Below are 22,504 nucleotides of genomic sequence, written 5' to 3'. Positions count from 1 at the left end.
CGAGACTAGAACCCAGCATCTATATGGGATGCTGGTGCCGCAGGTGGAGGAATAACTTAGTGCGCCATGGTGCTGGCCCTGGTTTTTTTTTTTTTTTAAGATTTATTTATTTGAAAGTCGGAGTTACAGAGAGAAGGAGAGGCAGAGAGAGAGAGAGAGAGAGAGAGAGAGAGAGAGAGGTCATCTATTTGTTGGTTCACTCCCCAGTTGGCTGCAATGGCTGGAGCTGCATCAATCTGAAGCCAGGAGCCAGGAGCTTCTTTCAGCTCTCCCACGCGGGTGCAGGGGTCCAAGGACTCGGGCCATCTTCCACTGGTTTCCCAAGCCATAGCAGAGCTGGATTGGACATGGAGCAGCTGGGACTTGAACTGGCGCCCATATGGGATGCCAGCACTACAGGCGGCTGCTTTACCTGCTACACCACAGTGCTGGCTCCAAGAAGCCAGTTTTAAAGCTGAATATATTTAAATGATTAAGCTTAATGGGATTATTATTATTTTTTTTTTTTTTGACAGGCAGAGTGGACAGTGAGAGAGAGACAGAGAGAAAGGTCTTCCTTTGCCGTTGGTTTACCCTCCAATGGCCGCTGGGGCCGGCGCACCGCGCTGATCCAATGGCAGGAGCCAGGAGCCAGGTGCTTTTCCTGGTCTCCCATGGGGTGCAGGGCCCAAGCACCTGGGCCATCCTCCACTGCACTCCCTGGCCACAGCAGAGAGCTGGCCTGGAAGAGGGGCAACCGGGACAGAATCCGGCGCCCCAACCGGGACTAGAACCCGGTGTGCCGGCGCCGCAAGGCGGAGGATTAGCCTAGTGAGTCGCGGCGCCGGCCCGCTTAATGGGATTATTAAGTCTATATTAAATTAACTAGAAGTTTCCCTTTTTGATATGTGATGGTTGTGACATATTTAATGTACATTTTTCCATTTCAGTTGTTGTTTCCAGTGATGAAGAAGGACCCATTGAACACAAGAGTTCTGAAATTCTTAAATTACAACCTAGACAAGACCATGGGATCACTAATGAAAGTGAGAGCACGTCTGAGTCAACATTATCAGAACTACCATTGGTTACATGTGAATCTATACAGGTAATTTATTTCTTCCTTCTCACATATTAACAGTGAAATATATATTATTTGTAAGATGACTTGTTAATTGCTTAATGAAGCAAAATATTGTAATACAAATTATGTATTTTTTTATATTGAATTTTGAGACAATTTTCTTGTTAGCTTGAGTGAAGTATGTAATTGTTTTATTTTGAAGTGAAAAGCTTATATCATTTTTCCCTAGTCATTTATATGTATATATTTTAAAAGGTTATTTATTTGAAAGTCACAGTTACAGAGAGGGAGGGGGAGAGAGGGAGAGGGAGAGAGAGAGAGAGAGAGAGAAAGAGAGAGATCTTCCATCCACTGGTTCACTCCCCAAATGGCCATTAACAGCTGGAGCTGGGCCGATCCAAAGCTAGGAGCCAGAACTTCTTTTGGGTCTCCCACCTGGATGTAGGGGCCCAAGCACTTGGGCCATCCTCTGCTGCTTTCCCAGGTGCATTAGCAGGAAGTTGGATCGGAAGTGGAGCAGCTGGCAGCTGGAACTCAAACCAGCACTCACGGCAGATGGCTTTACCCACTAAGCCACAGCACTGGCCCCATCATTTCTATTTTTTCAGCTTAAATATTTTATGACTTGAATCTCTTTTTTCCCCCCTAGTGGTTCTTAATGAGCAATTAACTGTTCTGCCAGAATATTTTATATACACAGTTTCTGGTATTTATGTTTTCTGGTCTTGTGAGTACCATTGCTACTTGGAATTATTCTTTCTCCCCATGTACTTTAAGATGGTAGGATATAGAAGAAAGGACATAGCTTTTGGAGATACACAGACCTATGTTAAATCCTGGCTGTCATTTGGACGAGTCACGACATCTTTAAGCCTGAGTTTCCTCATATGTTGCATGAGGATAATAGCACCTCCCCCAAGGATTATTTTGAGTATTAAATGAAATAACATATGAGGGTGATCATCAAAAAGTTAATGGAGAATGTGTATTATGAAAGAACTATGCATGGATTTCAAAATTATTTTGCTCCAAAATAAGCATCTTTTAATTCCAAATTCCATGAGCTTTTTGAAGTACCCTTGTGTGAACACATTTATAATAGCATCAGAAACCTATCAAGCTGGTAAATCCTTTGTCTTTTCTTTTTTACTGAAATTAATAAATGGAAGTATGTTAAGTTTAATATCAGTAAACAATAATCATATTTTTAACATAACCCTTTAAAGAGGAAGGTTCAAATCATTTAAGTGTTTGTTATCAGCCTCTGATTATCCTATTTTTAGGAAATGATTATAAGTGATTACTAGTGCAAAATTATGGAGAACTTCTGTTGGTTTGTTTTTGAACAATGGCAGACTGTTATTTTGTAGACTGTGATGGAAGAGTTTGGTGAGATTTATGAAAACAGTTTGGTGGTATGTTTATTGTTTCATGGACATTTCTTTTGTATTTGGTACTCCACACTGAAACCACCTCAGCAATTGAATTCTGAATTTTCACTGAAATGTAACTATTCTTGTCAGTTTGCATCAGTAGTTTTCTTGATCACTTAGGTATATTTATAATTAGAAGTGTTGTTGATAATGAGTTTAAATTTGTAGATTTTTTAGTTATCTTGATATCATATAAACTGACATGGCAATAAGAAATGATTATAAGAAAATAATTTCTCAGGGCTGATGTTGTAGTGTTGTGGGTGTAGCTGCCCCTTGCAATACTGGAATCCCATATCAGAGTGCTGGTTTGAGGGCCAGCTCCTCTGCTTCCCATCCAGCTCCCTACTCTCCTAGGAGAGCAGCAGATGGCCCAAGTGTTTGGGCCCTTCCCACCCTTGTGCGAGACTCGGGTGGAGTTCCAGGGTTCTTGCTTTGGCCTGGCCCTGCCCTGTCCATTATGGCCATTTGGGGAGTGAACCAGTGAATGGAAGATATTCTCTCTGTGTGTGTGTGTGTGTGTGTGTGTGTGTCTCCCATTCTCTCTTTGTAACTCTACTTTTCAAATATTTTTTTTAAAGAAAATACTTCTTTTATAGTATTTATAGAATTTGTGATCACAACCAAGAGTAAATACTTAAAGACTGTAGAGACCTACCAAGGCATGTAAGACAGAATATCATGTCTCCACACACTCCCTTGTTTCCAGTTTCAAATGAAATTATGAGAAACATGGATTGGATATTTTTAGAAGGCAGTCTTTTATGAAAATGTGAGGTCCAATAAGAAATTATTCTAAACCAACTCCTTATTTTATCACTAAAAACAAGAATACAGTTATTTGGCTGATTGAAATCACCTGCAGTTGAATTCATTCTTTTTTTTAATTTAGAGAGTTAGAATGTATAGTAAGAAATAAGAGAATGATAAAGAAATTCTGTTAAGCTAAATGACATCTTAGAATGAATTAGAATTAATGAGCATCATATATGTTTTAGGTAATTTATCAAAATTGTTAGAGGTAGGAGAGGAGTGAGTATATATGCATAAAATTGCTTTAGTGGTCATTTGTGATTGATAGTAGGGTTAAAGAAGAAAAATATGGAGAGGCTAGGCAAAAAATCTGAAAGCAGTTAAAAATCAGAAGAGACTGGGATGCAGCTACTGCTAATATTGTCCAGTTACATTACAATTTGAAAGAAGAGTTGTGTAGCTGTTTCTGTGAGAGTGATTCATTTTTTGGGGCCATTTCTTCTTATCTGTCTTTAAATAAAATGTCTGTTATGAAGCATATAGAGTTGATTATTAGGCACTTATTTCCCTTCATTGCTCATTAAAATTGCAAAAGCCATATCATTATCTTGGTTAATGTAAGCAATTTTGTGTATTTCAAGTAACATTTGACCTGGAAATAGATTCTCAGGTTAGACTCTTAGTTTTGCTTCTTAGGAACTGCATAACCTTGAGCAATGCATTTAACAAATCTAAATATATATTTGCTTTATTTATGGAATGGGAAGGAAAAAAAACTTATAATAAGGTGGTAGTAGAAATTAAAAGACATAAAAACTCATTTTAAACTAAAGTATTTTTGTTCTGTTCACAATTGATCATAATTACAGGACTAAGAGTCAAAGGGATCACATAAACAAGACTAATGTCTGCTAATACTAACCAATAGAATAAAAAAAAGGGAGAGAACCACCCAACATGGGAAGCAGGATACACAGCAGACTCCTAAAATGGCAGATGTCCTAAACAGCACTCTGGCCTCAGAATCAGCCCTTAAGGCATTCGGATCTGGCTGAAGAGCCCATGAGAGTATTTTAGGCATGGAAAGCCAAGACACTCTGGAAAAAAAAAAAAGAGAAGACCTAAATGAAAGATCTGTGCGAGTGAGATCCCAGTGAAAAGAACGGGGCCATCAAAGAAGGAGGTACCTTTCTCTGAAGGGAGGAGAGAACTTCCACTTTGACTATGGCCTTGTCTAAATAAGATCAGAGTTGGTGAACTCAAGAGGCTTCCATAGCCTTTGGCAACTCATGACAAGAGCCTAGGGAGATTACTGATGCCATAAACAAGAGTGTCAATTTGTTAAGTCAACAACAGGAGACACTGTGCACTTACTCCTTATGTAGGATCTCTGTCCTTAATGTGCTGTACATTGTGATTTAATGCTATAACTAGTACTCAAACAGTATTTTTCACTTTGTGTTTCTATGTGGGTGCAAACTGTTGAAATCTTTGCTTAATATATACTAAACTGATCTTCTGTAAATAAAGAGAATCGAAAATGAATCTTGATGTGAATGGAATGGGAGAGGGAGCGGGAGATAGGAGGGTTGCGGGTGGGAGGGAAATTATTGGGGAGAGGAAGCCATTGTAATCCATAAGCTGTACTTTGGAAATTTATATTTATTAAATAAAAGTTAAAAAAATAAACTAAAGCATTTTTGTTGATTTAAAAGTAAATAATGCTTATTAGGGAATATTGAATAGGAAACCATGGCTTTGAATTATAGCAGCTTAGATCCGTAGAATTAAATTTGGAATTGAGCTTTAAAGTAATTATGTCTATTTTTTCAGAAAAAGAAATGTAAGAAGTGCAAGTAGCTATTTCTTCATGGTAAGAACAGTATAGAATCCTTTATAAAGTCACTGATGGTAATATAAAGAGACTTTGAAAAACATTTCCACATTTATAAAATATACAGGGTTATATGCATTTTATAATTTATTCCCTTTTAGACATCATCTGAATTATGTCCATACAATTCTGTCATGGAAAACATTTCCTGTATTGTGCCTAGTAATAAGATGACTCTACAACTGGATTTTATATTTACTTCTGTTTATATTGGTAAAATAAAAGGAACTGCTAAAGGTTGTGTTACAGTAAGTATATTTTCTTAATTTTTCTATGGTTTTGGGTCTTGGAGGAGACATTTTCAGATTTTTGAAACATGCTTTTGGTGCAAATGAAGACAGAATGAAGAGTCATTTTATATGGGACATTTTGGATATGTTGAAAGTACTTACTCTGAAAATTGTCTCTAATTGTGTTCTCCAAAATCCCATCTCATATCTGATTACTCTAATGAAAATCATGTGTGGAAAAGACATTTATTGTATTGGTATTTTGGGGGCTCTAAACTTTTTTTAGTAATAAATTCAGTGATTTTTAGGAAATAGTTTGGAGCACCAAGAAGAAATCTAATTTTTTTCATTCAAATATTTGTAAATTGATTTCTCCAAATTCCTAAATTTATCATGTCTAAGAACTGATTCTAATCTGTTTTTCCACTTTTTTTTTTCAATATTCCTCTTCACATATTGTATTTGAGTGCCAAACTGGATTTTAATCAGTTCTTTGTATTTTCTTACCATTTCTTCCTGTTAAAACTCTGATCATTTTTTAAAGACCTATTTGGAATACTGCCTCTTCCAGGAAACCTTCCTTGATCCCTCTTTCCCAGTCTGAGCTAGCTTCTCTCTATACTGTGTGCTTATAGCACCTCTTTTGTACATCTGTTATATGATTTATTCTGTTTTAATAATTACTTATATTCTTGCCTGGACCTCCCCATTAACTTTTAATCTTAGGGTGAAGAGACATGCTTTTTTCCCTTTCATATTTTTCATAAATGGCTCAAACTTAACTTGATACTTTTAATAGTACTGAATTGTCAGCATGAGATTCTAAGGTCTTTTTCTAGGTGTTTTATTAATATCTCACTGTTAAGAATAAGGCGGAGAATATAAAAATGGTTAAGACATGGTTTTTATTTTTAAGGAACTTATAGTTTAGTGGAAGAGACAAGGATATAAATTGATAATTTACATTATGAGAAAATATACTATGGAAATATGTACAAGAAAACTGCACATGGGAATTGGTACCTATAAATGTCTGGAGGAGTCAGGGAAGCTTTCATGGAGAAGACAGTAAGATATGAAGTAAGATATGACATAGATATTGACTTAGTGTCCTTTCAAGAGGATAAGTCTAATTTCAATATAGTAAAGATTATGTGCAGATCTGCCAAATTCTGGAAAACAAAAATGGTGACCTAGTCAAATTGCTTGCCTTGAAAACTCAAGAACGATTTGGTTTAAAATTAATATTCCCTGGCCACTGATTTTCATATATTACTGGTTTTGGCAAGCTTTAAAGTGGTTTTACAAATTTTTTTCTTTACGTAATTATGTTCATTTTTCAAATTTTCTTCCCTATTTTAAAAAATTTAATTCAGGTTTAGCCAGTTATTTCTGTTGAGTTCTTTTTATAGCAAAAGTTGGATAACCTAAATACTCACTGATGACAGCAATTAGTTAGCCAAGGGAGAAAAATCCGACATAAAAAAAATTCAACAAACAGATTTTTGCTAATTAATGTGTTTATTTGTTACACAGCCAGCTGTACTTGCTACAGGCATAAAAGAAAACCAAACAAAACTACAAATGAGTAAAGAACAATGTGAAGAACATAATATTCTTAAGTTTAAAAGGATTTGGTATGGTTTCAGAGAGCTTCATTTACTTTACTGCTATAAAAACATTTTTCTCACTTTCTTAACCAAGGGTTTAATTTTTGTTGAGAATAGACTCCCTCCCCCTCTCTCCCCAGGAAGGTAGTAATGAATGGCTTAGTCATAATTCACAGGTGTAAATGAGTATCAGATCCTTACCTGGTAGAAAGTTTTGATAGGACAAAGATGCTTGACATAGGGAAAGTGAAAGAACAGTATAGAAAGAAGAGGCTGAAAACATAAATATAGCATTTCTACTTCATAATGTAGTAATAATGACTATATGAACTGTGGAAAGCTAGTTATCTTCATTTACTAAGACATATTTTATGAGGTTAAACGCCTAATGAAACTGCCAGAAGGAATTTGGAAGGGACATTATATACTAGATGTATATAACAGTGAAATGAAAGTAAAAATGTTTGATTAATCTAGATAACATTTTTATCAGATGATAGTGTCTTGATAATAGCTCTCCTTTATTTGGGATCTTATTAAAGCTGAGAGAGTTTACCTATTTATTATTTGTGTTAGTGGTAGAAATAATAGAGGCAAAATTTGAACTCCATGGTCAGCTTTTTGCCAATATGTTCTCATGTATTGCTTAAGTGGCTGACTTACTCTTTGTAAAATTAACTTTATATCTGTGAAAGTACAACTTGAATTAATTCTTAAATTGGAAAACTAAAGGGAGCAAAAAATAAACCTGTGGTTTTACTGAACATTGTTTACTATTATATGAAAGTCATGTACTGAGAGACCATTTCAGTTTTTTGTGCTGAAAGATTATTCCCCTGATATAGTCAATAATTTAATAATGAATGTATTGATGAAAAGAGAAACTTAACCAAAGAATAAATATCTAAGTACAAAATCACTTAGAATCAGTGGAAAAACAAACTTAAAAGCACAATCCTACTTCAGATGGTATCTGTAAAATTTAGCCAGGTACTTCAAGTCTTGAAAGTTCATTATAAAAACAACAGTTAGAGAGGTGAGAAGCATACAAAAGGTATTTAGGAGATATGTAGAGAAAACAAGATTCATGGGATATAATGAACAGAAAGAGCTCAAATCTTAGACAGAAGGGAATTTGTAACATGGAACAAAGAAAGGTGAATATTAGGGATGAAACAGTTGGTGGTGTCTTTCTAAAAGTCATCCAAGGGAGAAAGTGTTTGGCATAGGACTTAATTTTGCTATTTTGACAAGTTCATCACTGTTGTGAAGTTGGAATTATTAGACTTTTATGGTGTTTTCACAATAAACAGTGGATTTTTCTAGTTCTGTTTTGATGAGGTGAAAGTACTTTAGGACTATAGTTGTAGTTCTACAAAAACAGAATGTTCATACCAGGTGGGACACAAGTTAAATCTTTCTGCAGTGTTTATGTATCATTATAAATAATTTAGTACCTTGGCATTTTGGCTTATGAACTAGTCTCTTGTGTTTTTGCTGGTGTGCCTTCACACACACACACACACCCCCCCCCCCCCCCCCCCCAATAATCACCAGCTTCTGAGTCAGCAAAGCCAAGAATCAAACTCTGCTTTGTGGTATGTTTACCAGAATGGCTGCTACTTTATGATGCCTCTTGGCAGTTTCTTTTGGACTTTTGTCTTATTTTTTCTTGTTTTTAAATTTTAAGGAAAATTTTTTTTAGATTTATTTATGGCCGGCGCCGTGGCTCACTAGGCTAATCCTCCACCTGTGGCGCCGGCACCCTGGGTTCTAGTCCCGGTCAGGGCGCCAGATTCTGTCCCGGTTGCTCCCCTTCCAGGCCAGCCCTCTGCTGTGGCCAGGGAGTGCAGTGGAGGATGGCCCAAGTACTTGGGCCCTGCACCCCATGGGAGACCAGGATAAGCACCTGGCTCCTGCCATCGGATCAGCACGGTGTGCCGGCCACAGTGCGCTGGCCGCGGCGGCCATTGGAGGGTGAACCAACGGCAAAAGGAAGACCTTTCTCTCTATCTCTCTCTCTCACTGTCCACTCTGCCTGTCAAAAAATTAAAAAAATAGATTTATTTATTTATTTGAAAGTCAGTGTTACACAGAGAGAGGAGAGGCAGAGAGAGAGCGGTCTTCCATCTGATGGATTACTCTCCAATTGGGAGCAACGGCCAGAGCTGCACCGATTCGAAGCCAGGAGCCAAGAGCTTCTTCCCGGTCTCCCATTTGGGTGCAGGGGCCCAAGCACTTGGGCCATCTTCTACTGCTTCCTCAGGCCATAGCAGAGAGCTGGATTGGAAGAGGAGCAGCCTGGACTTGAACTGGCACCCATATGGGATGTCAGTGCTTCAGGCCAGGGCATTAACCTGCTGTTCCACAGCACTGGCCCCAAGAAAATGTTTTTAAAAACTATATTAGTCTTAAATGTTTTTACAAATGAGCATATTGAGAATTTTACAAATTTTTTTCCAAAGAAACCTTTTATTTGAGAAATACAGATTTCATGCATTTCTTAAGTACAACATTAGGAATATAGTAAATCTTCCCGGCATACCCACCCTCCAACCCACATTCCAACTCTCTACTAAGACATATCAATTAACTCTTTATACAGAAGGCCAATTCTATACTAGGAGTTCAACAATTTGCACAGAAAACAAAACACAAAACAAAACTATTCCTCAACAGTCCAGACAAGGGCTATTCAAAGCCATTGCATCTCAGAGTTAATTCCTTCCCTCTCTCCCCCTGTCCGTCCGTCCGTCCTTCCTTCCTTCCTTCCTTCTTTTTTTGAGAAAATTAACTTTAAAGAAGCATCCAAGAATGATGACGTCTTTTGGGAGCACTTAGACATAACTTCAACTTCTGAGACATAAGAATATCCACTTAATAATAATCCACTTAAGGATTCCACTTAATATATTAAAAGAAAGTAAGACCTTGACAACAAATTTAATCATTAATTAAGGAAAGCACCCAAGTAAACATGCAATGGAGTTAGACAGTTAGGCATAACTAAAACTTAAGAGACATAAGAATATCCTCCACTTAATACACTAAAACAAACTAAATCTTTGAGAACAAGTATTACTGTTAACTCTCTATATGTATCCCATAATTTCTTTGTCCAGTGTTCAGTTGACAGGCATTTTGGTTGATTCCATATCTCAGCTATTGTGAATTGAACTCAGTTAACATGGGGATACAGATAACTCTTTCATATGCTGATTTTATGTCCCTTGTGTTAATTCCTAGGAGTGAGATGGCTGAGTCATATGGTAGGTCTACACTGAGATTTCTGAGATATTTTCATACTGTCTTCCACAGTAGCTGCACCAGTTTACATTCCCACCAACAGTGGATTCCCCACATCCTTGCCAGCGTTTATTGTTTTTTGATTTCTTTATGAAAGCCAGTCTAATGGGGGTAAGGTGAAACCTCATTGTGGTTTTGATTTGAATTTCCCTGATGGCTAGTGATCCTGAGCATTTTTTCATGTGTCTGTTGGACCTTTGGATTCCCTCTTTTGAAAAATGTCTGCTTAAGTCCTTTGCCTATTATTTAACTTGATTGTTTTGTTGTTGTTGAGTTTCTTGATCTCTATATATCCTGGTTATCAATCCTTTATCAGTTGTATTGTTTATAAATAATTTCTTCCATTTTGTCCATTGCCTCTTCACTTTGCTGAGTGTTTCTTTTGCAGTAGAGAAGCTTCTCCATTTTATTTAATCCCATGTCAATTTTGGCTATAATTGCCTGTGCCTCTGGGGGTCTTCTACAAGAATACTTTGCCTAAGCAAATGTCTTGCAGGGTTTCTCCAATGTTCTCTAATAAGTTGATATTATCAGGTTGTAGATTTAGGTCTATAATCAATTTCTGGTGGATTTCTGTGTAAGGTATAAGGTAGTTTTTTTTTCTTTTTTTTAACTTTTATTTAATAAATATAAATTTCCAAAGTAAAACGTTTGTATTATAGTGGCTTTTTCCCCCCATAACCTCCCTCCCACCAGCAACCCTCCCATCTCCCACTCCCTCTCCCATCCCATTCACATCAAGATTCATTTTCAATTATCTTTATATAAAGAAGATCAATTTAGTATATACTAAGTAAAGATTTTAACAGTTGCACTCACACAGAAACACAAAGTGTAAAATACTGTTTGAGTACTAGTTATACCAGGGATTCACATAGTATAACACATTAAGAATAGAGATCCTACATGGGGAGTAAGTGCACAGTGTCTCCTGTTGTTGAATTAACAAATTGACACTCTTGTTTATGGCATCAGTAATCTCCCTAGGCTCTTGTCATGAGCTGCCAAGGCTATGGAAGCCTCTAGAGTTCACCTACTCTGATCATATTTAGACAAGGTCAATACTCTCATGGGCTTTTTAGCTGGATCTGAATGCCTTAAGGGCGGATTCTGAGGCCAGAGTGCTGTTTAGGACATCTGCCATTCCCATGTTGGATTGTTCTCTCCTTTTTAATTTTATCAGTTAGTATTAGCAGACACTAGCCTTATTTATTTATTGATCCCTTTGACTCTTAGTCCTATAATTATGATCAGCTATGCACTGAAACTGATCACTTGGACTAGTGAGATGGCATTGGTACATGCCACCTTGATGGGATTGAATTGGAATTCCCTGGCTCGTTTCTAACTCTACCATTAGGGTAAGTCAAGTGAACATGTGCCAAACTGTACATCCCCTCCTTCTCTTATTCCCACTCTTATATTTAACAGGGATCACTTTTCAGTTAAGTTTAAACACCTTAGAATAATTGTGTGTTAATTAAAGAGTTCAACCAATGGTATTAAGTAGAACAAAATAAATACTAAAAGGAATAAAATAGTAAGTTGTTCCTCGACAGTCAGGACAAGGGCTGATCAAGTCATTGTTTCTCATAGTGTCCATTTCACTTCAGTAGGTTTCCTTTTTAGGTGCTCAGTTAGTTGTCACCGACCAGGGAGAACATATGATATTTATCTCTTTGGGACTTGCTTATTTCACTCAGCATGATGTTTTCCAGATTCCTCCATTTTGTTGCAAATGACCGGATTTCATTGTTTTTGACTGCTGTATAGTATTCTATAGAGCACATGTCCCATAATTTCTTTATCCAGTCTTCTGTTGATGGACATTTAGGTTGATTCCATGTCTTCGCTATTGTGAATTGAGCTGCAGTAGACATTGAGGTGCAGACAACTCTTTTATTTGCCAGTTTAATTTCTTTTGGGTAAATTCCAAGGAGTGTGATGGCTGGGTTGTATGGTAGGGTTATATTAAGGTTTCTGAGGAATATCCAAGCTGACTTCCATAGTGGCTTTACCTGTTTGCATTCCCATCAACAGTGGGTTAGCATCCATTTTTCCCCACATCCTCACCAGCATCTGTTGTTGGTAGATTTCTGAATGTGAGCCATTCTACCGGGGTGAGGTGAAACCTCATTGTGGTTTTGATTTGCATTTCCGTGATTGCTAGTGACCTTGAACATTTTTTCATGTGTCTCTTGGCCATTTGGATTTCCTCTTTTGAAAAATGCCTAGTGAGATCCTTGGCCCATCTCTTAAGTGGGTTGTTTGTTTTGTTGTTGTGGAGTTTTTGATCTCTTTTTAGATTCCTGTTATTCATCTTTTATTGGTTGCATAGTTTGCAAATATTTTTCCCAATCTGTTGGTTGCCTCTTCACTTTCCTGACTGTTTATTTGTAGTGCAGAAACTTCTCAGTTTGATGCAATCCTAATTGTGAATTTTGGCTTTGATGCCTGTGCCTCTGGGGTCTTTTCCAAGAAGTCTTTGCCGGTGCCTATATCTTGTAGGGTTTCTCCGATGTTCTCTAATAATTTCATGGTATCGGGTCGTAGATTTTGTGCAAATCTAGTTTTCCCAGCAGCATTTGTTGAATAGACTGTCCCTGCTCCAGGGATTGGTTTTGGATCCTTGATCAAATATAAGTTGGCTGCAGATGTTTGGGTTGATTTCTGATGTTTCTATTCTGTTCCAATGGTCTATCCATCTGTTTCTGTACCAGTACCATGCTGTTTTAATAACAACTGCCCTGTAGTATGTCCTGAAATCTGGTATTGTGAAGCCTCTGGCTTTGTTTATGTTGTACAAGATTGCTTTAGCTTTCGAGATCTCCTGTGCCTCCATATGAATTTCAGCATCATTTTTCCCAGATCTGAGAAGAATGTCTTTGGTATTTTGATTGGTATTGCATTGAATCTATAAATTGCTTTTGGGAGAATGGACATTTTGATGATATTGATTCTTCCAATCCATGAACATGGAAGATTTTTCCATTTCTTGGTATCCTCTTCTATTTCTTTCTTTAAGATTTTGTAATTCTCATCATAGAGATCTTTGACATCCTTGGTTAAGTTTATTCCAAGGTATTTGATTGTTTTTGTAGCTCTTGTGAATGGGATTGATCTTGGGGGTTCTTCCTCAGCCATGACATTACCTGTGTATACAAAGGCTGTAGATTTTTGTGCATTGATTTTATATCCTGCTACTTTGCCAAACTCTTCTATGAGTTCCAGTATTCTCTTAGTAGAGTTCTTTGGATCCCCTAAATAAACAATCCTATCATCTGCAAAGAGGGATAGTTTGACTTCTTCCTTCCAATTTTATTCCTTTAATTTCTTTTTCTTGCCTAATGGCTCTGGCTAAAACTTCCAGAAGTATATTGCATAGCAGTGGTGAGAGTGGGCATCCCTGTCTGGTACCGGATCTCAGTGGAAATGCTTCCAACTTTTCCACCTTCAGTAGGATACTGGCTGTTTTTCATAAATTGCTTTGATTGTATTAAGGAATGTTCCTTCCATACCCAGTTAGCTTAGAGTTTTCATCATGAAAGGGTGTTATATTTTATCAAATGCTTTCTCTGCATCTATTGAGATAATCATATGGTTTTTTTTTTTCTGGAGTTTGTTAATGTGGTGTATCACATTGATTGTTTTGCACACATTAAACCATCCCTGCATACCAGGGATAAATCCCACTTGGTCTGGGTGGGTGATCTTTCTGATGTGTTGTTGCATTCTATTAGCCAGAATTTTAGTGAGGACTTTTGCATCTATGTTCATCATGGGTATTGGTCTGTAATTTTCTATCAGTGCTGCATCTTTTTCAGTTTTAGGAATTAAGGCGATGCTTGCTTCATAGAAAGAATTTGGGAGGATTCCCTTTTTTTTGATTGTTCTGAATAGTTTGAGAAGAATTGGAGTTAGTTCTTCCTTAAATGTCTGGTAGAATTCAGCCGTGATTCCATCCAGTACTGGGCTTTTCTTTGTTGGGAGGGCCTTTATTACTGTTTCAATTTCTGTCTCAGTTATGGGTCTGTTTAGGTTTTCTATGTCTTCCTGGTTCAATTTAGGTAGGTTGTATGTGTCCAGGAATCTATCCATTTCTGATAGGTTTCCCTGTTTGCTGGCATACAAGTCCTTGTAGTACTTTCTGATGATTCTTTTTATTTCTGTGGTGTCTGTTGTTATGTTTCGTTTTTCATCCCTGATTTCATTGATTTGGGTCTTTTCTCTTCTTTTTTTAGTTAGTTGGGCCAATGGGGTGTCAATTTCATTTATTTTTTCATAAAAACAGCTCTTTGTTTTGCTGATCCTTTGTAATTTTTTTATTCAATTATGTTGATTTATACTCTAATTTTAATTATTTCTCTTCTCCTGCTATTTGGGTCTGGTTTGCTGCAAATTTTCTAGATCTTGAGATGCATTGAAAATTCAGTTATTTGGTGCCTTTCCAATTTCTTGATGTAGGCACCTATTTATATAAACTTTCCTCTTAACACTGCTTTTGCTGCGTCCCATAAGTTTTGGTATGTTGTGCTGTTATCCTCATTTACTTCCAGAAAGTTTTTGATTTCTCTTTCGATTTCTTCTATGACCCATTGTTCATTCAGGAGCATGTAGTTCAGTCTCCATGTGTTTGCGTATGCTCTAGGGATTCCTGAGTTGCTGATTTCCAACTTCATTCCACTGTGGTCTGAGAAGCTGCATTGTATGATTCTAATTCTTTTGAATTTGCTGAGACTTGCTTTATGGCCTAGTATGTGGTCAATCCTAGAGTAGGTTCCATGTACTACTGAGAAGAATGTGTAATCTTTAATTGTAAGATGAAAAGTTCTGAGATATCTGTTAGATCCATTTGGTCTATAGTGTTGATTAAATCTGCTGTTTACTTGTTGATCTTCTGGGTGGTTGATCTGTCTATTGCTGAAAGTGGAGTATTGACGTCCCACAATACTATTGTATTGGAGTCTAAGTCTCCCTTTAAGTTCCTTAACATATCTTTTAAATAACCCGGTTCCCTTTGATTAGGTGCATATACGTTTATAATAGTTACATATTCCTGTTTGATTGATCCCTTAATCATTATATAGTGCCCCTTGTTGTCTCTCTTAATAGTTTTTGTGTTAGTTTATTTTGTCTGATATTAAGATGGCTATGCCCACTCTGTTTTCATTTCTGTTGGCATGGAATATCTTTTTCCAGGCTTTCACTTTCAGACTGCATGCATCTTTGTTGGAAAGATGTCTTTCTTGTAAGCAGCAATAGATAGGTTTTGTTTCTTAATCCATTTAGCCAGTCTGTGTCTTTTAACTGGAGAGTTGAGACCATTAACATTCAATGTGACTATTGATAAGTAGTAAGTTTGTCCTGCCATTTTCCCAAATATATTTTTAATATATGCTTTGAACTTCCTGTGATCTTTTGCTGTGAGGTTTTCTTCCTTTACCTTCTTTCGTATTGATGACCATGTTTCTGTGTGTAACTCATCTTTAAGCATCTTTTGCAGGACTGTACTAGTGGCGACAAATTCTTTCAATTTCTGTTTGCTGTGAAAGGTCTTTATTTCACCTTCATTCACAAATGAGAGCTTTGCAGGATATAATATTCTGGGCTGGCAGTTTTTCTCTCTTAGTACCTGGGCTATGTCTCGTCAGTCCCTTCTGGCCTGTAGGATTTCTGATGAGAAGTCTGCTGTGAGTCTAATTGGAGATCCTCTGAGAGTAATCTGATGTTTCTCTCTTGCACATTTCAGAATCTTTTTTTTTTTTTTTGACAGGCAGAGTGGACAGTGAGAGAGAGAGACAGAGAGAAAGGTCTTCCTTTTGTCGTTGGTTCACCCTCCAATGGCCACCGCGGCCGGCGCGCTGCGGCCGGCACACCGCGCTGATCCGATGGCAGGAGCCAGGAGCCAGGTGCTTTTCCTGGTCTCCCATGGGGTGCAGGGCCCAAGCACCTGGGCCATCCTCCACTGCACTCCCTGGCCACAGCAGAGAGCTGGCCTGGAAGAGGGGCAACCGGGACAGAATCCGGCGCCCCAACCGGGACTATAACCCGGTGTGCTGGCGCCGCTAAGCGGAGGATTAGCCTAGTGTGCCGCAGCGCCGGCCTTCAGAATCTTTTTTTTGTGGTTCGCTGTGGTGAGTTTGATTACAATGTGTCGTGGTGAGGATCTCTTTTGGTCGTGTTTACTAGGGGTTATATGAGCTTCCTGTGCTAGAATGTCTCTGTCCTTCTCCAAACCCGGAAAGTTCTCTGCTAGTATCTCACTAAATAGGCCTCTAATCCTTTCTCTTTCTCCATGCCTTCAGGAACTCCTAGAACCTGAATGTTGGTTTTTTTAATACTATCCTGTAGATTCCTAACAGTATTTTTTAGATTTCTAATTTCCTCTTCTTTTTCTTTGGTCTGACTTTATACTTTCCTGTGCTCTGTCTTCTAAGTCTGAAATTCTCTCTTATGCTTCACTGATTCTGTTTTTAATTCTCTCAAATGTATTTTTCATTTGTTCTGTTGAATTCTTCATTTCCTTTTGATTTCTCTTCAATATCTCAATTTCATGTTCTACTAAATTCCTCATTTCATTTTGATTCCTGCTAAAGATTTCATTTTTCACGAGAGAGATTTTTCTATCCTGTCCATTAAGGATTTCTGTAGTTGAAGAATTTGTTTTTGAGTACTTCTAGATATTCTTATCATAAATTTTTTGAAATCTGTATCTTGTATTTCTTCTGTCTCATCATCTTCATAATCTTGTATTGGAGTGTCATGTTCATTTGGGGGTGACATGATGTCTTCCTTGTTCTTGTTTCCTCTGTTTCTGTGTTTGTTGTTTTACATTGTGGAGATATTCTTTGGTTTCTTCTTTTTTTTTTTTTTTCTCATTGTGGTGCCTTTTCTTGTTATACTATGACTCTATTTTAAGTGGACTGTCTACTTTTGGTGAATCTCTAGAGGCTTGTGGTAGGTGTGGCCAGAGAGCTACTCCAAAAGGCCAAAGGTGTGCCAAAGGTGATACACTCAGGTTTGGCATGGTAAATCTCTCTCTCTTTCTCTTTTTTTTTATTCAGAAGGGAAGTAATTCCGCTTAGCTCAGCTCTTCTCCTTGATGGCAATCAGTGCCTGAGCGCTAGCCCCAGTGGGTATAATATTTGTCTGCTGTGTCCCAGGTACCACACAAGGATATGTGCAGTCCTCATTGTAAGCTCAGATTCACTGCAATGTCTCTCGCTGCATAACCAAAGCTGCCCGAATTTGTGGTGTCTCCCACCAAGACTACTTATGTCTCAGCCACACCGTGAGTTCTTCCACACACCCTCAGATTTTTTTTTTCCCCACAGTCCCAGTTCATAAGTTCTATATATGCACTAGGTCTTAACCTCCTGTTATTTCTCCCCTCCAGAGTCAGGTTTTTCTGCTTGGCTGAGGGCGGGCACAGCTCTGAGCTGGTGCAGCTGTTACATATGTCCAAAATGGCACCTGCTTTTTTGTCTTGCTCACCTTTAAGGTGAGTCAAGAGAGAGAATCATGTCCATACCAGTCTCTTTTATTTGTTTTTTCCTCTCCTCTAATTAGGCTGGTGTGCTTTCTTTTCAAGCCTCCTTCCCTCTAGGCTCTTCCTGCTGCTTTACTGCCAGTGTCTCTTTCTACTGTGGTTTTGCTTCACCTCTCTTTCCAGCGCTGGTGCATAGACTTGGCAGCTGGAGTCCTGAGCCATGGGCTCAGGTTTTTTTTTTTTTTAATTAATTAATTAATTAATTAATTTGGGAGAAAGAGTTACAGTGAGAGGGAGAGATAGAGAGAAAGGTCTTCATTCCATTGGTTCACACCCCAGATGGCTGCAATGGTTGGAGCTGTGCCGATTCGAAGCCAGGAGCCAGGTGTTTCTTCCTGGTCTCTCATTTGGGTACAGGGGCTCAACCACTTGGGCCATCTTCTGCTGCTTTCCCAGGCCATAGCAGGGAGCTGGATTGGAAGAGGGGCAGCTGGGACTAGAACTGGCACCCATATGTGATGCTGGCACCTCAGGTGGAGTATTAACCTACTGCACCATGGTGCTGGCACCAGGAGGGGTCTTGTTTCATACTCCTGCATGTGGTAATCCAGTTTTTCAAGCGCCATTTGTTTAAGAGACTGTCCTTGCTCCAGGGATTGATTTTAGCTCTTTTTTGAAAGATAAGTTGGTTGTACATGTTTAGATTGATTTCTGGTATTTCACTTTTGTTCCATTGGTCTATCCATCTACTTTTGTACCAGTACCAGGCTTTTTTGATACAGCTGCCCTGTACTATATCTTGAAATCTGGTATTGTGATATCTCCAGCTTTTTCTTATATAAGATTGTTTTAGCTATTCTGGGTTTCCTGAGTTTCCTTATGAATTTTAGCATCATTTTTTTTTCTATATTTGAGAAGAATATCCTTGGTATTTTGATTGGTATTATATTGAATCTGTAAATTTCTTTCTGTTTTGATGATATTGATTCTTCTAATCCATGAACATGGAAAATTTTTTCATTTTTTGTTATATTCTTCTATTTCTTTCTTTAATGTTTTGTAATTCTCATTGTAGAAATTTTTGATATCCTCAGTTAAATTTATTCCAAGGTATTTGATTTTTTTGTCCCTATTGTGAATGGGATTGATCTTGGAAGTTCTTTCTCAGCTGTTGCATTGTCTGTGTATACAAAAACTGTTGATTTTTGTGTTGATTTTATATCATGCCATATTACCAAACTCTTCTTTTTGTTCCAATAGTCTCTTAGTGGAATTCTTTGGATCCCCTATAAATAAAATCATGTCATCTGAAGATAGGGATAATTTGATTTCCTCCTTTCCATTTTTATCTCCTTAGTTTCTTTTTCTTGCCTGTTGGCTCTGATGAAAGTCCTGGCCACACCCTGAACCCTCCCACACAGCCTCAGTGTTTTCACAGTCCTGGCATATAAGCCTCCCACAAACAGGATCATCCAGCCTCCTGTCTCACTTCACTCCGGAGCTTGTGTTGAAGTTCTCGGGTGCTGGGGTCCTGAGTTGTGTGTGTCCACACCCTCCAAATAGGTCCACAGTGTCCCTTTACTTTATGTGGATTTTCCTCTGCCATTTTTAATCTTCCTCTTCTCTCAGACTGCACTCTCTCCACTTTTTTAAAACTATCTTCTAGACTAGAGCAGGAAGCTCCCTCCCTATTCTGCCATCTTAGTCCCTCTCCCCATATTCAGAATTCAGTTCCACAGGATTTTATTTTTTTTTAGTGATATTTTTAATTTGAGAGAAAAACATAGATACACACACCATACACACACACACACACAGAGAGAGAGAGAGAGAGAGGGACAGAGAGAGAGAGAGAAAGAGAGAGAGAGCTCCCATAACTGATTTACTCCCCAAATGCCTGCAATGGCCAGGGCTGGAGACAGACTGTGACTGGAACCAGGAGCTGAGAACAATCCAGATCTCTCATTTGAGTGACAGGAGCCCGATTACTTGAGCCATCACCACAACCTCCCAGGGTCTGCATTAGCAGGAAGTTTGTGTCAGAAATTGGAGCCAATAATCTAACCTAGGTATTCTGAGGTGGGACGCAGGTGTCTTAACTGCCATCCTAACCCCCAGATCAAACACCTACCCTTCATTGGGTTCTTCTTCTTCTTCTTCTTCCTCTTCCTCTTCTTCTTTTTTTTTTTTTTTTTTTTTTTTTTTTTTTTTTTTTTTTACAGGCAGAGTTAGACAGTGAGAGAGATTGAGAAAGGTCTTCCTTTTTCTGTTGGTTCACCCACCAAGTGACTGCTACGGCCAGCGTGCTGTGGCCGGTGTACTGCGCCAATCCAAAGCCAGGAGACAGGTGCTTCCTCCTGGTGTCCCATGCGGGCGGAGGGCCCAGAGACCTGGGCCATCCTCCACTGCCCTCCCGGGCCACAGCAGAGAGATGGACTGGAAAAGGAGCAACCGGGGCAGAATCCGGCGCCCCGACCACTACTAGAACCTGGGGTGCCGGTGCCACAGGCAGAGGATTAGCCTAGTGAGCTGCGGCGCTGGCTCATTGGGTTCTTAAATTTTCATAAAATGAAGTCTTTATCGTAACATTTTGTTGATTTGTTGATAAAAGGGATTGAGCACTTTTAGTGTAGACTGAATACTGTGATTTGAAAAAGAAATATTTAAAAATTTGAATGTTTCAGTGGTAACTCTTTTTTCTTTGCCTTTATTTTTTCTTTAGTTTACAACAAAGTATATTAAGATCCCATTTCAAGGTAAGCTGTCTGATGACCTTCCCTTTTCACTGTAATTTTGATTATATAATGGTTAGAAAAATTCTGAAGTTGTTTTGCAGCCAGTTTTCCATATATTTTTCAGTATTGAATTTAAGTAAAAGTAACAGTTTAATATGTGTTTCTTTTTCACTTAACATTTTTAGTAGCTCCTTAAGGGAGTTAAATATTCTACAATACTGAAAATAATTACTTCGGTTTAATGGCTATAAATTAAATACTATTAATGGACTGAATTCTTGGGATTAACAGAAGTTTTGACATAAGAATATTTTTGGCATTTATAAATTGGATGAAAATAGGAATTATAAGGAAAGAAGTAGTAGGAAATATTCTAATATTAAAAACATGTAAGATGTTTTTGCAGAGTATTACCCATTTTTATGCCATTTTTTATCTGAGTAAGGTAAAGTAGACTGAAAAATGTGTGGGGAGCAACCCGGACTAGACTGTTACTGGAATTAAGACTTATTCTATGCATCTGCTCTCCCACAATATGGCGCTGGGAGAGAAGAAAACAGCTTCTATACAGCTGCCTCCAGTTCAGCCAATAAACTGTAGGACTTGCTCCTGATTGGAGGAGAGCAGCGTACTCGGCGTGTGGGCAGCCGAGTTGGGATTGGCAGAGGAGGACTATAAAGGAGGAGAGAGACGGCATGCACCAGGAACATCTAAGGGGAACATCTAAGGGGAACATCTAAGGGAATATCTGTGCAGCCCCCGAGAGAGCCGGCCGGCGGTGTGCTGCTCCCCTGCGGAAGTGGGGAAAGTGGCCAGGGGGAACCGCCCTTCCACGGAGGTGGAAGGGACAGTAGCCAACCCGGGAAGAACCAGCAGCAAACCCGGGGAGGGCCGAGCAGACGAAAGAACAGTGCAGGGTCCTGTGTCGTTCCTCCATGAAGAGGGGGAGCGACAAAATGTACCTGAAACTTATTGGGACTCAGGATATTTTCTTATTCTTTCTTGAACTAAAAACCTTTCAGAATAAATAATGACTCCGAGAAAACTAAATCATAAATAATAGTGAATAATCTCTCTAGAGTATGAAATATAAAATGAATGCGTACAAATAGAACTTCACTTATGAACTAGGGAACAAGAAGCTTCTATTGCAAGATTAACGATGTGCTCAAAGTAACTTTACTTGAATCCCACTGATACTTCATGTACAGAATCCAGAAGTACATGTTATGATAATGAACCTAATAATTGGATTATCATCTAGGAGGTGTAAAAATATAAGGTATATAATAAATATGTTGATAGTCTTTATTAGGAAATTTTAATAAATTTCTACCATAGCTATTTAGAAGAAACAAATAAGGGTTGGCATTTTGGTGTAACTGGTTAAGCTACCATTTGCAACTCCAACATCCCACATGGGCACTGATTCGAGTCCTGGCTGCTCCACCTCCAATCCAGCTCTCTGCTAATACACCTGGGAAAGCAGTGGAAGATGGCCCAAGTACTTGGTCCTTAGCACACATATGTAAGACCCAGATGGAGCTCCTGGCCCCTGGCTTCTGCCTGGCCAAGCCCTGGCTATTGTGGCCCTTTGGGGAGTGAACCAGCAGATGGAAGATCTCTCTCTGTTTCTCCCTTTTTTTCTCTGTACCTCTACCTTTCAAATAAATAAAATAAATCTTTAAAAAAAGAAGCAAATAAAGACATGTGATTTTAAAATAAAATAATAATTTCAGAAAAGATATTGCTACAATCTGTAAAGATCTGGGTAAGAGGGAGAGAGCTACTTCTCAAATTATTGTTGAACAAGCATAAAAATTGTATTTTATATTTTCTTTTTTTTTAAGATTTTTATTTATTTATTTGAACGTCAGAGTTACACAGAGAGAGGAGAGGCAGAGGAAACACAGAGAGAGAAAGGTCTTCCATCTGGTGGTTCACTCCCCAGTTGGCTGCAATGGCCAGAGCTGCGCCAATCCAAAGCCAGG

The 22,504-nt window shown here is 38.4% G+C and overlaps 1 protein-coding gene across 24 annotated transcripts in view; it reads left to right on the top strand.

Moving 5' to 3' along the window:
- The window catches only part of SENP7 (SUMO specific peptidase 7), a 205,331-nt gene that overhangs the window by 150,116 nt on the left and 32,711 nt on the right, over positions 1-22,504 (top strand). For all 24 annotated transcript variants that reach the window (XM_070072017.1, XM_051819124.2, XM_051819121.2 and 21 more), the window contains 3 exons: positions 930-1,087; positions 5,245-5,391; positions 20,501-20,534. In XM_070072017.1, the coding sequence (XP_069928118.1) occupies positions 930-1,087; positions 5,245-5,391; positions 20,501-20,534 (339 nt within the window). The remainder of the gene's footprint in view (positions 1-929; positions 1,088-5,244; positions 5,392-20,500; positions 20,535-22,504) is intronic.

This window comes from Oryctolagus cuniculus, chromosome 4 (genome assembly GCF_964237555.1).
Source record: "Oryctolagus cuniculus chromosome 4, mOryCun1.1, whole genome shotgun sequence".
Classification (NCBI taxonomy): Eukaryota; Metazoa; Chordata; class Mammalia; order Lagomorpha; family Leporidae; genus Oryctolagus; species Oryctolagus cuniculus.
This window is presented reverse-complemented; position numbering and strand designations above follow the sequence as displayed.